We start from the raw sequence: 16,175 nt of genomic DNA, 5'->3' as shown, positions 1-16,175 counted from the left end.
GTCTGTGGTCTTCAGAGGGCAAAATTAATGAGAAGACAAATGGGGAATGTGATGGGAAGCAAACTAGTAATGCCTTCAACAAAAACGTACTTAAATGGACAAGATCCAACTGGAGGTATACCCCTGGGTGATCATACTACAAGGAAAGGCAAGAAGAACCCACTTGTAAAATCAGGCCAGGAACTGAATGGATGGATTGATGGGGCAGACAGAGAGGGCTGCTGGGCCAGGTGGCAACTCTAATCCCTGATCTGGGTGATGGGGTCAACTGTGCTCCACCTTAGGATAATGTCATAAGTAACACATTTAAATCAGGTGACTGTTAAACACTCAAAAATAATTAGGAACATTCATATCACTAGGGTCAACTGGCATAAACAGAATACAACTCTGAAAATAAACACAATTACTACATTTTTTTTATCAACTACTACAGCTTCAGCAAGGTTACTTCCTACACTTGCTTTTTATGTTGAAAACAAACTATTGTCAAGTGTTACGAACACGACCCTTCATTGAAGTAAGCCTAAAGATGCATGAAAGGAGAGGGAGGGTACTGTGACTGTGGTGACAGCCCACTGTCTCATCTACCTCCTAAAGTCAACAGTAAACTCATCCCATCGACAACCCACATCCTACCTTATAGAAATGTGAAGTTACAAAAGTTCTAGTGAGTAACGCTAAGTCAGGCCAGCAAAGGAGCTGGGATAAAGCTCTTGCTCTCCCAGACCATTGATGACTTACTTTACTCATTTGGCCCTTTCAAAACAACCTTAAAGGTTTGCTTTTCCATTATAAGCACTTACGCATGTGGCCAGCCCCGCGGCCAGGTGAGAGGTGCTTGTCCTCATCCTAGCTATGAGCACACGCACACTTCACTGTGACTCCGGGCAATGTTCCATGACTTGCCTCCACGCCTAATACGTTAGTGGTTCCTAAGAGACATGACACCCTGCACCTGAAAGTCAAATTATAGGAACAGGTGCAGATGGCCTCCCTCATCTGAACCCCAAATCTTAAAACAGGAGCCACACCCTGGGATGCTTGCTGGGTCATCATCACTACCCTGATCTGAACTCAAATGCTTAAAAAAAAAGAAAGAAAGAAAGAAAGTGGAGGAGGGAATCATATTGTATTAGAGACAGCATTAACTGGCAATCAGAGAACTAGGATTCAAAAGCAGTGCAATCAGACCTTTTAAACATTTACTAAAGCAAACATGAAAATTAGCCTGACTCACCAGAATACAATTTGAGAGCAAGTCTTCTTTACTTCCTCTCCCACCACCCCAAGTTACGCTACATTAGTTGGAACACAGAGAAAGCATGAGCCAGAAGGGGTCCATTTCCTGATGCTGCTACACCCAGAAAGGACACAGTAAAACCAACACCAGGCGTGGTGGCACACGCCTTTTCATCCCACCACTTGGGAAGCAGAGGCAGGTGGATCGCTGTGAGTTCAAGGCCAGCCTGGTCTACAAAGTGAATCTAGGACAGCCAAGGCTACACAGAGAAACCCTGTCTTGAAAAACCAAAAAAAAAATTTTTTTTTGTTTAATTTTATTTTTATGTCCAGTGTTGTGAGATTATAAGATCACCTGGAACTGAAGTTACAGACAGTTGTGAGCTGCCTTGTGGGTATTGGAAATTGAACCCAGGTCCTCTGGAAGAGCAGCCAGTGCTCTTAACTACTGAGCCATCTCTCCAGCCCCAACACTTTAAGATGAAGTCCAGACATTACTTTTTTTCTATTTTATTATGTGTGAGGGTGTTTGCCTGCCTGTATCTCTAAGCAACACAAGTGCACAGTGCCTGTGAAGACCAAAAGACAGCATCACATCCCCTAGAATTGAAGTTATAGACAGCTGTGGGCCTCTGTGTTGGTATGGGAATAGACTTGGTCCTTCCCAAGAGCATCCAATGGTCCTAACCACTGAGCTATCTCTCCAGTCCCCAGGCATGAATTATTTAAAGGTAACTTGTATAAAAGAGAAAGATTAGAGCGTGGTTTCTTCATCTAGATCCTCCATATCTGTCTTTCTTGATCTCTCTGTCTCTGTCTCCTGCTCTTCAGTATCTTCCTACTAATGTTGTAAGAACTCCCAACTTCCCAGCTAACCTTGCTCTTTCTCTTGCTTTTACATATTCATGACTATATTCACAAACATTTACAGACCTGCTAAACTTCCTGACACAGGAATCCCAAATTCTTTCTGACAGATACTTATAGAACATATCCAATAGTCTCCAGGTCTTAGAAAAGCAGACTTAATTCACACCCCTGTATTCTCCCTGGCCCATCCCTTCCTCTAAACATGAGCTGCCAGCCTCCATTTCTTATGAACATTCATTAAAAGGACCCCTCCCATAGACATGACTCTGCACACAGAAATTCATGAATACTTAGGAAACTAGCTGCAGAGCAGACCCAGCCACGACTGAGGCTGTGGAAACAGAAGTCTGTAGCACTCACTCATCCTCCTCTCTAAAAAATGGCTGAACGTAAAACACAGCTAAAGTCCAGAGCTGAATTCTACTTTGAAGCATGGTGTTACTCTGGGCGCAAACAGAAACCAGACATCTTCCTGGACTTGTACATTTTCGGCTAGACAAGGCACCCTGGCCCATGGTCCTGTGGCACTGGGGGCAAATATCTACAGAGGGAGAAGGGTTAGGCACCAGCAGGGAGAGGAAGGCAGAACTTGCCGTTCCTGAGGAGCCCCACGGAAATAAGAGAGGCTGTTTGAGCATTACTTACTGCCTGGTCGATGTGGACCTTCACCTGCTCACTCAACATGCCTTCAAAGACGAAGGAGTCTCCAAACTTCTCAGCCTATATGGAGGGTAAAAAAGATTAGGGTCACGGCTTCAGGGTGCCATTCTCCTCCCAATGCTACTATGGTGGCTCGTCCCATCCAGGAAGATGGTGGCCTCGGGTTTTCCCTGACTTCCCAAACTACTCAGAAGTTACTTTAAAGCATCCAACTTCCTCTTAAAACAGGTTCAGGTCACTCACAAGACTGTTTTCATGTGAGACCTGATTAGCTGATAAGACTGCAGGCTAGAAGAGATTAGATTCGGAGAAGATAAATGCCCTGCGGAAGGAACCTTGTTTCTCCCAGTATTGCAAACAACTCTGAGAAATTATATTCTTGGGATATTACACGTGTAAGCTGTTTGCCCTCCACCCTGCTCCTAGGATCTACCTAAAAGAATTGAATGGTGTTGCTTGCTTGTTCTCAGACACATTTCATTGTGCTTAGAGCTGTCAAGGGACCAGCCTAAGCAGCAGCTGGAAATCTGTATTTTAATCACTTTCTGACAGTATTGTCACAAATCTGTTGATATCTGCTCTGACAGTGAGATCCTTGTCCTTTAGTTCCTGTGACTACTGCTCTGGTTTTCCTCCTACAATGCCACCTGTTCTTACAGATCCGTGGAGCACCAGGACTGTCTTCCTGGGCTCCCCAGAGCTCTGTGACTGCCTGTGTCGATGAGCTTCTTACACTAGGCCAGCGGCTCCCTAGCCTGTTCAGTTGAACACACATGGTCAGCTTGTTAGGACTCAAACTGCCAGAACAAGCTGCCTCTGTCACATCTGGTAGTTCTAACACAATGAGCTCAAGAAAAATGCAAGGAGCCCACGCAGTTTCCTCACTTTCACCAGGACCAGTTTCCTCCTCTAGGCTGGCCTATCCTCACCAGGTAAAGTTAACTGAGTCCTCCAGGGGGGCCTGCACAAACTGTTGCACCAACCAAGGACAATGCATGCAGTAAACCTAGACCCCCTGTTCAGATCTAACCAATGGACAGCTCATTCTCCATGGTTGTGGGGAGAGCAGGGACTGCCTTTGATATGAACTCTGGTGCCCCTAATTTGATCACTTCTCCCTTGATGGGGAGGCCCTGGTGGCACACAGAGGAAGGGGAAGCAGGCTATCTGGATGAGACCTGACAGGCTGTGGTCATATGGTAGGGGAGGAGGTCCTCATCTGTCAGAAGTCTAGGGGAAGAAAATAGGGTGAAAGGGAGGGAAGGTGGGAACAGGAAGATACAAATGAGGGAATAACAATTGGGATGCAATCTGAATAAATTATAATAATAAAAAGCAAAACAAAACAAAAAGTTAACTGAGTCCTGGTCCCTGTACATCAGGCCTCACAAGAACCTTGAGCCTGTTTTATTGACTAGAAAAGAATGTTTTCTTCACCTGATAGTATCCGTGTGTTCCCAGTGATATCATGATGCCTAGCAACCAATGCCACTTATCTACTCAACAAACACACACACAACACCTGCCTAATGCCCAGTCTAGGGCTAAACCAGGGATTACTATAATAGGCACCACCTCTGTTCTTTTTATATTTCTACCAGCATATATTGGTTACATAGAATAAAGGGTTTTATTATGTTTTCATATATTACAGAGCGAATTTTGAATCCTATTCAGTCATTATCCTCTCTTGCTCCTTTCCTATCTTCTATAAGCATCCTCTCCTTTCCAAACACTGCCCTTTCTCCTTGAGGAAGGGGCATTCCAGCTCATCATTCTGATGCAGCTGCAAGGCGCGCAAGTAGGGACTAACAGCATGCTCTGGTTCTGAGCAGAGGAAACAGCTCTGGTTCTGGGTGGAGGCAACTAAAGGCACTGAAGGGGGAGGGGGGAGGGGAGGGCTGGATCATCCTCAAGAACAGAAACAAGAGCCACTGGGCTAGAATCTAGTGAGCAGTGGGGAAGATGTACAGTGAAGTTGGAGACACTGGAAGGAAGTCGGTGAAATGTCCTGAGAATATGAAACAGTGTCCCAGGCAGGGACTCTGACCTCTGTTGTGCCCTACACCCTCCTGGCAGCACGAAGCTGGAAACTCCTCAGAATGAGAGGTTCAGATACATAAAGTAAAACCAATAGCATTACTAAGAAAACTACTTAAAATCAGTGCTGCATGGTACGTGTGGTTATATAATAAATCACATCCATTCAGGTCTTGTAACTCTCTTATTTTGAGGTGGGGATGGATGCAAACAGCATGTCAACAGCTACAGCATGACGCACAACGTCTGCCTGTCAGGTACCTTACATTCGCACGCACAAACATAATAAAAGGGTAAGGGTTTTGATGAGCTAAAAGGAGATAGTACTTAGGAAACAAGTACATTTGAGATTTTCACAGTAACAGTCATAAACTAGAAGATCTAGTTTAGGAAAAGGCCTAAAGCAGCCCTCAGAAAAGAGCTATTGAGTCACCAATGTACTAGAATAAAGCCACTACGATGAAAAGATGCACTTAGGCACTTGACCATTTCTGAGATGTCTAAAGCTTGTGGGACAGGCAGTACACAGTGCCCTGAGAATAATTACACGCCATCTGTGTTCTCAGAAAGCCTAGTGATCAGCAGTCCCCTGCAGTGGATTTGAGCACTAACACAGCACAGCACAAGGGTTAGGAGCACAGGTTCAGTGGTCCACACTGGCCACGACTGCTTCTAATCATTGACCAGTAGTGTAATTAGCATGAATCAATGCTGACTCTCAGCTTGTAACATCAAGGAGCTGCTGGGAGAAATTAGACAGATGCCAGAAGGAAGTAAAGTGCTGGACACACAGTAAAAATGCTTAATCTTTGAGCTATTACACCCTTCTTGAAGGTTCTGGAAAATAGCCAGTCCTCCCTCCCATCCCCAAGCCCGTTACCTCTGTCAAATAGCCAGTTGAGTTCACAAACTTCTCAAAGTCAGCATTGCTGACTTCATAGGCATCCATGTAAAAGGCATCAACAGTGACTCTCCTGGCGGGGGCTTCTCCATCCTGCTTGATCTGAGGATCATCGGTGCCCATTGTAAATACTCCAGCAGGGATGGGAACCATCTGCAGTGAAGGGAGAAACACAGGACATCATGCACCTAAAGCAAAGCGTATCTTTGGTTACACAGTTCTCAGCACACATCAAGCATGCAGTGCTTAAAACTCCCACCACAAATATCTCTGCAAAACTAGTAAAGTCAAGGGCGTGAGAGAGCTCAATAGTAACATGCTTGCTGCACAAACCGAGGGACCTGAATTGGGATCCTTAGCAGCTACATAAAAGCTGGGCGTGGTGGCTTGGGTCTGTAACCCTAATTGTTAGAGAGGATGCAGGATCAGAGATAGGAGGATTCCAGGGCTCAACAGCCAGCAAGTCTGACTGAATCAGTGATCTTTGGGTTCTGTCAAAGATGCTTCTCATAAAATAAAATAGAGAAGCCACTGAGGAAGACACTTAACGTCAACCTCTGGCCTCCACATATGCATGTCTTTATAAGTACATCCACACACAAGCATACAACACATGATTCACACACACACACATACACACACATACACACACACACACATACACACACGCACACACTTGAAAATCACTCCACAAGTCAATGAGAGTAAACGACAAGCCATAGCAAGAAGGGGGAATTCTTTGGGAAAGCCATCTTTCTAGATGAACTTCACAATGGATTTGAACATGCAAGAGAGACAGTCCTGGAAATACTGCAACACTAAACTATGGAGGTAAGAAAAATATTGTGCTCTTTTCTTTTTAAAGATTTAGATCTTTTAAAAACATGTGTAGATGTCTGTATCCCTATGTGTGTAAGCCCATGTGTGGGGCACCTGTGGGGACAAGAGAGGGTGCTGGATCCCTGGAGCTGGAGGTATAGGCAGCTGTGAGCAAGGCAGCCCACCTGCTATCCCAGGCACAGAGGGCAAAGAGAGGGAGATCATCCTCAGAGAAAGCTTGCTAGTAAGACTAGGCATGTCAGAGAGCCTGGCATTGACCAAGATGCTCTGCAGCAACAAATAAGGCGGGACAGCAACTGAGGATGACCTGAACATTGACGTCTGGCCAACGGACAATGTGAACAAGCACTCCATACATGCAAACATGAATGCATAGACATGCACAACACGTGCATACACACAATTTTAAAAATACTAAAATACCCAAAATTCCAAAAAAAAAAAAAAATCAGAAAGTAGGTCTGCAGTAGCCAGAGGCTATGAGGTAGCAGGAATGGGAAATGACTGCTTAACTATTAAGTTTTTTAAGTTTTCTCGGCGATATTGAAATATTCTGGAATAAGATAGCAATAATAGTTTTGACTTCCCTAAAAAAAATTAAATCACTGAGTAATACACTTCAAAAAAGTGAATTATATGATATATGAATGATATCTTTATTAAAATAGGCTCTCAACTATACCATTTGTCTGAACTCTGTCTATAGACAGCTTTAAAATCATAAAAACAAAAATCTCTCAGATTTTTTAACTGTCAAGTCTCTGACCTAGAAACAAGATTTAAAACCAAAGAAAGAGAAAATAAACTCAAAGAGGCAATTAGCTTGTGGGTGGGGATCCTCAATAAGCATAGAAGAGTTAGCTTCTACAGATTCACATGTCAAAGGTATAATCATGTGCTCGTATTTTCCAGTCCCAAAGGTGTTATTTTTTAAAATTTGTCTGTATGAGTGTTTTGCCTGCATGGATGGCAGCACACCACACCACATGCACGCATGCCAAGTCCAGAAGAAGATGTTGGATCCTCTGGAACGAGATTGTTACAGGCCATGTAGCTCCTTGAAATTTTACCTGGATCCTCTGCAGAACAGCAAGTGCTCTTAACCACTGAGCCTTCTCCCAGCCTCTATGGTGCTATTTTCAGCTGATTTGTATCAAATCGGACATTTGTCCAATATGTCAATCCTGTTTCAAGAAACAAACCTTGACTTCCTCTATTCCCATGTCCCGGGATCCATAGGTCACCTAGCCTTGATGATTCTTCTGCATCCCTCTCTTCTTAGCATCCCCCCTTCTCCATTCCCAGGTACCCTCACAGGTGGTCCCGCCGCGCCAGTCTCACCCATTTCCCTCTCTCCATTCCTGCCCCCCCCCATTTATTCCTTCCACTCATTCACTTCTCAAGTATTTGGGTCCCAGTTAAGCTTTCTGAACTTTTGTTTTGTTTTGTTGAGAGAAGGTTTCTCTCTGTATCCCTGGCTGTCCTGGACTCACTTTGTAGACCAGGTGGCCTCGAACCCACAGCGATCTGCCTGCCTTTGCCTCCCAAGTGGCTTTCTGAAAATTCTGTATCTAACACAGCACCATAGCTCTGTCAGGAGGAAAGACAGGAAACAGACTAAATCATCAGTAGTGTGGACTGTTGAAGCAAACAGTAGGTCATGCAGAAATAGAAAAGAAAGCAGGCATAAGAAGGGGAAGAGGAAGTTTTCGTATGGTGGCATGGAGCAGGCTCAGCAATGCACCGTGGTGGGAGGAAAGCAGGGTGCACACAGAGGATGTGATGGTACCCACGTGTAAGAAGAGAGGAGCCTTGAAAAGGTGACTGTGCGGTCACAGATTTTAAGGTTTGCTTGCATTTGCTTGGGGGTTGGGGAGAATAATATAAATGAGTAAATATTCTTCTCACCCTACACCCAGTTTTTAAATTTTAGAACCATATAGATATAATATCTATTAAAAAAATATACAGGCATGATGGTCCTTTAATCTCAGCACTGGGAAGGCAGAAGCATGTAGATCTCTATAAGTTCAAGACCAGCCTGGTCTACACAACAAGTTTCAGGCTGGCCAGAGCTACGAGGTGAGTCCCTGTCTCAAAATAGCAATGTAATACACTAGTTTAAACAACAAATTGAAGTGTCAGTCTGATCAAATCTACTTTCCTATTTAAACTTATGCGGGAATTTCTATCACATTTTAGGGTGCAATATCAAAACAACAGACTCTAACACTTACCACCTCTTATTCGTACTTGGGTGCGTAAGTTCCATGAGCTACTCTGTCTCTTCAGGAATCATGTCATTGTTCAAAGATCACCCTCCTCTTGGGCCTCTCCTGCCATACACCTTTCCCTTAGCTGTGTCACCCTGCTTCCTATGATGCATGTCTCTTTCTATCATAATATCTCTATCCCCCCCCTCTCTCTCTCCCCCGCCTCTGTGAGTGTGTGTGTGTGTGTGTGTGTGTGTGTGTGTGTCTGTCTCACACACAAACGCACAAATTATCTTACAGTTCTTTTTCCAATGCTTTATGTATGTGCATGTTGGTGTGTACATTTGTGTGTATGTGCCTGTGTGTGCACACACATGTAGTTGTGCATGTGGCAGCTAAAGACCCATCTTCAGGAACACACCCAGCTGCACTGAGACAGGATCTCTCACTGCCCTGAAGCTCACCAGTCAGGCTACACTGGCCTCGGGTCTTCCTGTATCTTTCTCTCCAATACTGGAATTAAAAGCACATGTCACCACATCTGGCTCTGCAGGTCGGCAACGCACATGACCAACTGAGCTTCTTTACAGGCTCTGTAGTTACACATTTTCTGGTATCTTAGGCTCCTTATGAGGCCAAACCAAACTTTTCATCTCAAGACCTTGGGCACACCACATGGCACAAGCTCCAGTCAGAGTGCAAACGTTCTTCACTCATGGAATAAATAAGACGATGAATACAGTAAGGTACTATTTGAATTATTCATAAGTAAGAGATTCAAAAGCCCATCTCATTTGTAAGACAGTCTCAGCCAGGAGTTATATGTCTGTGTCCTAGTAAGCCTTGGATCACGGACTGAAATAGATTTATTCATTACTCTTGATACTCTATGTAACACCTTGGACACAGATTCTGCCATCCTGAGGAGAAAAGTGGGTTGTTTTGTTTTTTTTTTTAACAGCTCTGCAAAGAAGTAGAAAAACTATTTTAAACATAAGTTTCAACAGAAGATGGTTATGTGGTTAAGAGCACACAATGCTCTTTCAGAGGATGAGAGTTCAGTCCCCAGCAGCCGCCTCAGGTGGCTCACAACATACAACACCAGCTTCAGGTGATCCAACAGCATCATCCTGTTGTGGAGCAGTTTCCTGCTAGAGTGAAACCTTCTAACTTGGAAGGAAGCTCCTTAAAATATAGGAGGCGTACAGAGAGGTGAAATAACAGAATGGGGGGGGGGGCGGGGGGGAACAGGAGAATGAAGCATTCCTTCCTTGGGGGAAGCTCATTAAGCTGAGAAAGAAAACAAAGTTCATGGAAGTCCCTGAAACTGACCAGGTTCCAAAGTCCCTTCCTCGCTAGCATAGTTAAGCAACGAGAGCTGCTAAGGGGCACTCTCAGGCTCGCTGGACTGCCTGGAAGAAGCAGAGACCTGTGGCACTCTCCAGCCTTTTGGAGCTGCCCGCAGGCTGTGCAGTGTGCTCCAGGTTTCCAGCTTTGGTGAGCTGTCACCAGAGCTGGGGTGGGCTTTGGTGAAGCAGCTGCCTTTAAGTCACTTCTTTTTCTTGTAAGAAACTCCTCAGCCATATTCTGTTGAGTAAGCCCAGGTTGGATTTTGGTTGTATCCTTCCTTTTTGGTTTGTCATCAGTTCTCTACTGGGGGTAAGTAGATGTCTGTTTATGTTTCCCTAAGAATAGTGTTACACAACACCTCCTTGGGCACTTGCACTCATGTGCACATACGCACACATGCACATAATTTAAAGTAAATTAAAAGAAATATCAAGTCTTTAAGTGAGTCTTAAGATCCCATAAAAGTTTTATAAAAAGCCATATTTAGTGCTGATATCAAAGTACTTAGAAAGACAGGAGTATCATGAGTTTAAGGCCAGTCTTGGCTACACAGTAAGTAACCCCTTACCCCCCCCCCAAAAAAAAAACAAGAAAAATCATTAAAATGCTAAAGAAAGTAGGGGAAGAAAAAATCATGTCTACAGAGCACAAGGTCTTGCGATGAGAATAAACTTCATGTACCTCAGCTCAAACCCACAGCCTAAAGGAAGCTCTGCCTGCACACTGTACCCAACAGACTTCTCTAGAGTTACTAATTATTTCTCAAACTCTTCTCCCTCATGGTGAATACAAACGACGGCAACACCATCGCAGCTTGCACTGTGGACTCCTGGCTTAGATTCTTTCCCATCTTTGATTAAGCAACAGAGATAGAGAGCACTGAATAGACCAAGTTTCCATTCTGGAAGACATAGATGAAAATAGTTCTAGACTGCCCTAAGTAGACCATAATTTCTAACTTACACCAATCAAGTTTTCTGTGTCACAAATGTAAAATGTCCTTTCTAGGGAAATTCCATACATGTAGACGTTTCAGGACCACAGGCCAAATTAAAAGACAATTTAGTTGTGTCTTCGGGGAAAGACCAGAGTCCAAAAATCCCTTCTTCCCTGTGTCTGAAGGCGAGGTCAAAGCCTCTGCTACCCTACTCAAGACAGACCCATAGAGCATGGTGACATAGCTCAGAGTGTGAGGCCACTTACTGTATAAGCCTGGCAACCCAAACCCATGCAAGGTAGATAGAGAGAGCGGAGTCCTTAAAGTTGTCCTCTGACCTTCATGGAAGCACATACATAAACACATAAGACACACATATACACTTCACCAGCACATATTTGTAAAAGATTGAAGTATGAGGCAGTCAGGAATCACTCCGTCATCACAGAAGGACGATGTGAGCAGCTGCTAGTGTTTGCACACCCAGCATCTAGTCTCGTACACGCAGAAGCATCTGACGTCTCCTTTGAAAAATCACTTCTCAAGGCATCACTAAACATGTGTGACCCAAGACGGGTGACTCAGCTACACATTCTGAGACAAAGGCCTGTGTTCAGGATGCACAATGACCGACAGCCATGTTTTGGGTCTCCAGTGACAACAAGCTTGTGGAGCATCCGATCGGATACACTATCCAGCAGAAACTGACTTAGGGAAGCCCCAAGCACCGAAGAGTCAGCAGGAGCCTCTGATCCACAGAAAGGGTCCAAAGCACAAAGTCTTCCCCGGAGTGTGACTTGCCACTAGCCATGCCCACCACAGGCTTTGTTGTATCTTGGGATAAACAGTAAGTGAGTCTCCCTTTGGGGAGGGTATCTCCCAGGAGTGTTCAAGGATGTTTCATCTAGCCTGGGATAAGGACTCATGAAGGACCCTCTTAAGACAAACATGCTTGGGTCTAATGTGGAGGAGCCAACCTGAGCTTAGGGGCAACTCCTCAGTGAGTTTAAACAGCATATGATAATTTACTAATTATATGTATATATATACATACACACACACACACACACACACACACACACACACACACACACTACATACAGGCTGGCCAATCCTGGTATTCTTCAGATCACAAAGATTCAACTAAGAGCAGGACCTGGAAACTTTTCCTGGAGCCACAAAAACAAAACAAACAAACAAAAAAAACCAACTCTTTCCCCTTCCAGCTTGTTAAGAAGACAGGATTTTAACTGGGCGTGCTCGTGCATGCCTTTAATCCCAGCACTCAGGAGGCAGAGGTAGGTGGATCTCTGTGAGTTCGAGGCCAGCCTGGTCTATAAAGCGAGTCCAGGACAGCTAAGGCTACACAGAGAAACCCTGTCTCGAAAAAACAAAAAAACAAAAAAAAAAACAAGGAAGGAGAAGAAGGAGAAGGAGGAGGAGGAAGAGGAGAAGAAGAAGAGGAAGAAGAAGGAGGAGGAGGAGGAGGAGGAGGAGGAGGAGGAGGAGGAGAAGAAGAAGAAGAAGAAGAAGAAGAAGAAGAAGAAGAAGAAGACAGGATGTTATCAAGAAACAGAGTGAAACTAAAGTAAGATGACCTAAGAGACAACAACAGCGGTCCAGGAGATGCTGCCTGATGCCCTGGATACAGCTGTGTCTATGGCCATGTGCCTTCTTAAGCTTCCAAGTATAAAGAATCCACTTTAAGCAATCTTGATTCCATTTGCAACTGTGTGAATTTTGTTTTATGCCCAAAAATGAAGTAAACTCATATGCGACTCTCTTGTAGAGCTCCTTTTCCATTTCCTTCTTCGACTCCTTAAACTTAACATCAAAGGCTCAGGCAAAAGAAATCCATATGCCAACAGCCACCTTAGCTACACAAGACCCTATCTAGACACATTGCACACAGACATCCCTTATAGGTGGAATAGCATCCAAATTTTGTCCAGCACTGAGATTTGGCTCATGAAGCTTCAGTTGCCTCACCTATGAACTAGAAGATAATGCATGAGTGAACACAGCAGAAGTATATGTTTACAAGGGTGTCTTTGAAACCTACCTGATAGCTTTTTACCCCTGAAATATCTTCTCAATATTGTAGCTACCAAAAAAAGACAAAACATCGCTCAAGGGATATTACAGAATGCCTAAAGTAGGTTAGGCACTGGAGGGAAGGCAGTCCAGAGAGAATAAAACAGATATAAAATTGTTTCCATCATCAAGTAGGTAGCAGGGAAATAACTACAGTAAGTAAAATAGATAATTTGCCATTGAGCAAAATCCCCCAAAATACCAGGCATGATGGCTCACATCTTTAATCCCAGCACTCCGGAGGCAGAGGCAGATGGATCGCTGTGAATTCGAGGCTAACCTGGTCTACAAAGCGAGTCCAGGACAGCCAAGACTGCAGAGAAACCTTGTCTCAAAAAAAAAAAATGCTATGGGCGTTTATAGAATAGGAACAGGCAGTCATGCACCTAACTGCCACCCTCCCCCCAGCTGAGCTGGAAAGTGCAATCTGCAGACAAGTATCTTTAGTTGTTGCAGCGCCATCCTCCACGGGTCAATCTATGGAAACGTTGACATGGAGGGGAGGAAAGGTCAGGTGACACCACAGGGGATGTTACCCCCTCACCAAGTCCTGAACATTAGTGCCAATTAACACAGAGGAAAGAAAAATGAGATGGGAAGCAAGAATACACTGTATAGGAATACAAAAAAAAAAAAGGGGGTTATACAGAGAACCTGGGGTGAATCCCCTGGTTTGTTCTACAAACACACACACAGATAAAGTAGCTTGCAGGTAGAATGTAGAACCATTTCTTATTCACTGTTTTCATCTGTACATGCTAACATCTAACACACCTAGGCAACAGACATAAAAACAATAAAGCAAGTGCACTTGGCTTGATCCTTCCTTGCGCTCAAAGTGCTAAGCACAACAAAATAAATACACGAATCTGCCAAGCAGATGCCACTGAAAGAGACTGCAGGTGAGTTTAAGGCAGCCTTGGAGGCTCAGTCTCCACGGGTACTAAAACAAGAACTGAGAACTTAAACCCCAATCCGTCAGACTTTAAATTCTTAGCTCTTCACCAGGAGGACAGAGTAGAGGAAAGTGGAAGTGGGCAAGAAGAGATAAGAAAGAATGGACAACACTCTTCAAGATAAACTCTACCGCTCAGGAATAAACAGGCACAAAACCCTGCCCACCTCCCTATGGGGAGGAGCAGGAAAAGGGACTCCTGTCAAATGGGATCTACAGCTGACCGATTTGGGGTGTGGTTAGACCCTTCCCAGGACGTCCGAATCACCCCTAGCATGGCCCACGGGACCCACACGACCCAGGAACGGAATGGAAAGCGCACCTTGGTGAGCGCGAGGGGTCGTGGGCCCGAACCCAGGCCCGGGACATTTGCCTCCCGGGAGTAGCGCTGCGCGGCCGCCGAGCTGCCATGGGCCACGGGCCGCTGAGGCGTTCCACAGCCGCACGAACCAGCGACGGACGCCGCGCCTGCCCCGTCCCCGGCCTCTTCGCTCCTTGTCGCCCCGCACGATAACACCAGCAGCAAGAAGACATGAGCAAGCCACCAGCGGCAGCCGAGAGGTGGCCCTAGCGCGGGCGCAGCCATGTTGTTCCGCGAGTCATGTGATCCGCCGGATCACGTGACCTGCCCTGCATTAAAGGGGTGGTCTGGGAGTGTACCCAGGTAGTTATCTGGCCCTCTCCTGCTAATGCTAAACGTATGCAAGTCACAGCAAAACTACGGCATTCAAGGCCTTCTGCAGACAATGCTCCCCTCTTTAGTTTCGTGATTGAAAAATATCCATATTTATTCATCATTTGCTAAGCACCAGTACTATACTAAATAAAAACTTTATTTAAAAAAATATATTTTAGCTGGGTGGTTGTGGCCCATGCCTTTAATCACAACACTCAGAGGCAGAGTCAGGCCGATTTTTGTGAGGTCAAGGCCAGCCAACAGAGCAAGTTCCAGGACAGCCAGAGCTACAGAAACAGAAACCCTGTCTCTGAAGCAAACAAATTATTTAATCCTCACAGTAATGCTGCTATATTGGGTTGGCAGAACAATTAAGTGACCTACTCAAATTACATTTGTCAAAACCAAAGTCTAAGTCTAAAGAATATAACCAAAATCCCTGAATTTGAACCACTCTAAGCTATTCAGTAAATGGACTCAAAACATGAAAAATAAACATGGCCAAAAAAAAAGTACACCAGTAAGTAGAGTTAGGGGAACATAGACTCTGGGGATGTGTACAATAACATTTCTCAAAGTTTGGACCACACTAACAGCGAGAGCATCATCTGGTAACTTACTAGAAATGCAACACACAGTACCCACAAGGCACCTCACAACTGTCTGTAACTCCAATATCTAATACTCTCACGCTGATATAAATGCAGGCAAAACACTAATGCACATAAAATAAAACAAATAACTTATTTTTTTAATAAAAGAAAGCCAACACTTTGTCAGAATCCATGGAAATAGCACACAGCTGTTTGTAGAAAGGGTGGTGTGCAGCTGTGTGCCAAGGCCGGAAGACAGCAGGTGTCCTGCTCAGTAACGCTCTGCTTTTAAGACATTATGTTTCACTGAACCTGGAGCTAAAATGGAAGCCAGGAAACACAGATAATCCTCCAGTCTCTACCTCTTCTCAAAGCGCTGGAGTTTCAGGGATAGGCAGGTACTAGGTATTCAAACCGGAGTCCTAATGTTTGCACAGCAAACATTCTTAACCTACTGAGACACTGCCCATCCCCATGGCCCCCTGCGCTCCTCTCTCCTTTTAGCTGCTTAAAGACACTATGTGTGTCCTAATTAACCTGGAACCTACTGTGTAGACAAAGATGGACTCAAAATTTCTGAAATCCTCCTTCCTTTGCCTCCAAAGTGTCAGGAATAAAGAAGTGCACCACTCACAATGCTGGGCTGAACTTTGTGTTTTTAACAAGTTTTCCTAATATTCCAATGCATTTTGGAGATACTATGGGGCTTTGTTATTTGTTTGTTCTTGTTTTGACAGAGTTGTGCTACCTAGTTCAAGGTGGCTTTGAACTCCTGATCCTACTGCCTCAGCCTACAGGGAGCTG

General features: G+C 44.6%; 1 protein-coding gene across 2 annotated transcripts in view; it reads right to left on the bottom strand.

The window, feature by feature from the left end:
• SUMF1 (sulfatase modifying factor 1) overlaps positions 1–14,708 on the bottom strand; it is a 72,132-nt gene extending 57,424 nt beyond the window's left edge. For both annotated transcript variants that reach the window (XM_084765482.1, XM_084765483.1), the window contains exons 1-3: positions 14,425–14,708; positions 5,693–5,866; positions 2,758–2,832 (exon numbers count right to left, since the gene is read on the bottom strand). In XM_084765482.1, coding sequence (XP_084621608.1) covers positions 2,758–2,832; positions 5,693–5,866; positions 14,425–14,688 — 513 coding nt within the window. In that variant the 5' untranslated portion in view covers positions 14,689–14,708. The remainder of the gene's footprint in view (positions 1–2,757; positions 2,833–5,692; positions 5,867–14,424) is intronic.
• Positions 14,709–16,175: the final 1,467 nt, after the last annotated feature.

This window comes from Acomys minous (genome assembly GCF_964271855.1).
Source record: "Acomys minous genome assembly, chromosome: 17".
Classification (NCBI taxonomy): domain Eukaryota; kingdom Metazoa; phylum Chordata; class Mammalia; order Rodentia; family Muridae; genus Acomys; species Acomys minous.
The sequence above is the reverse complement of the archived record's forward strand: the minus strand, read 5'-3'. Positions and strand labels throughout refer to the sequence as shown.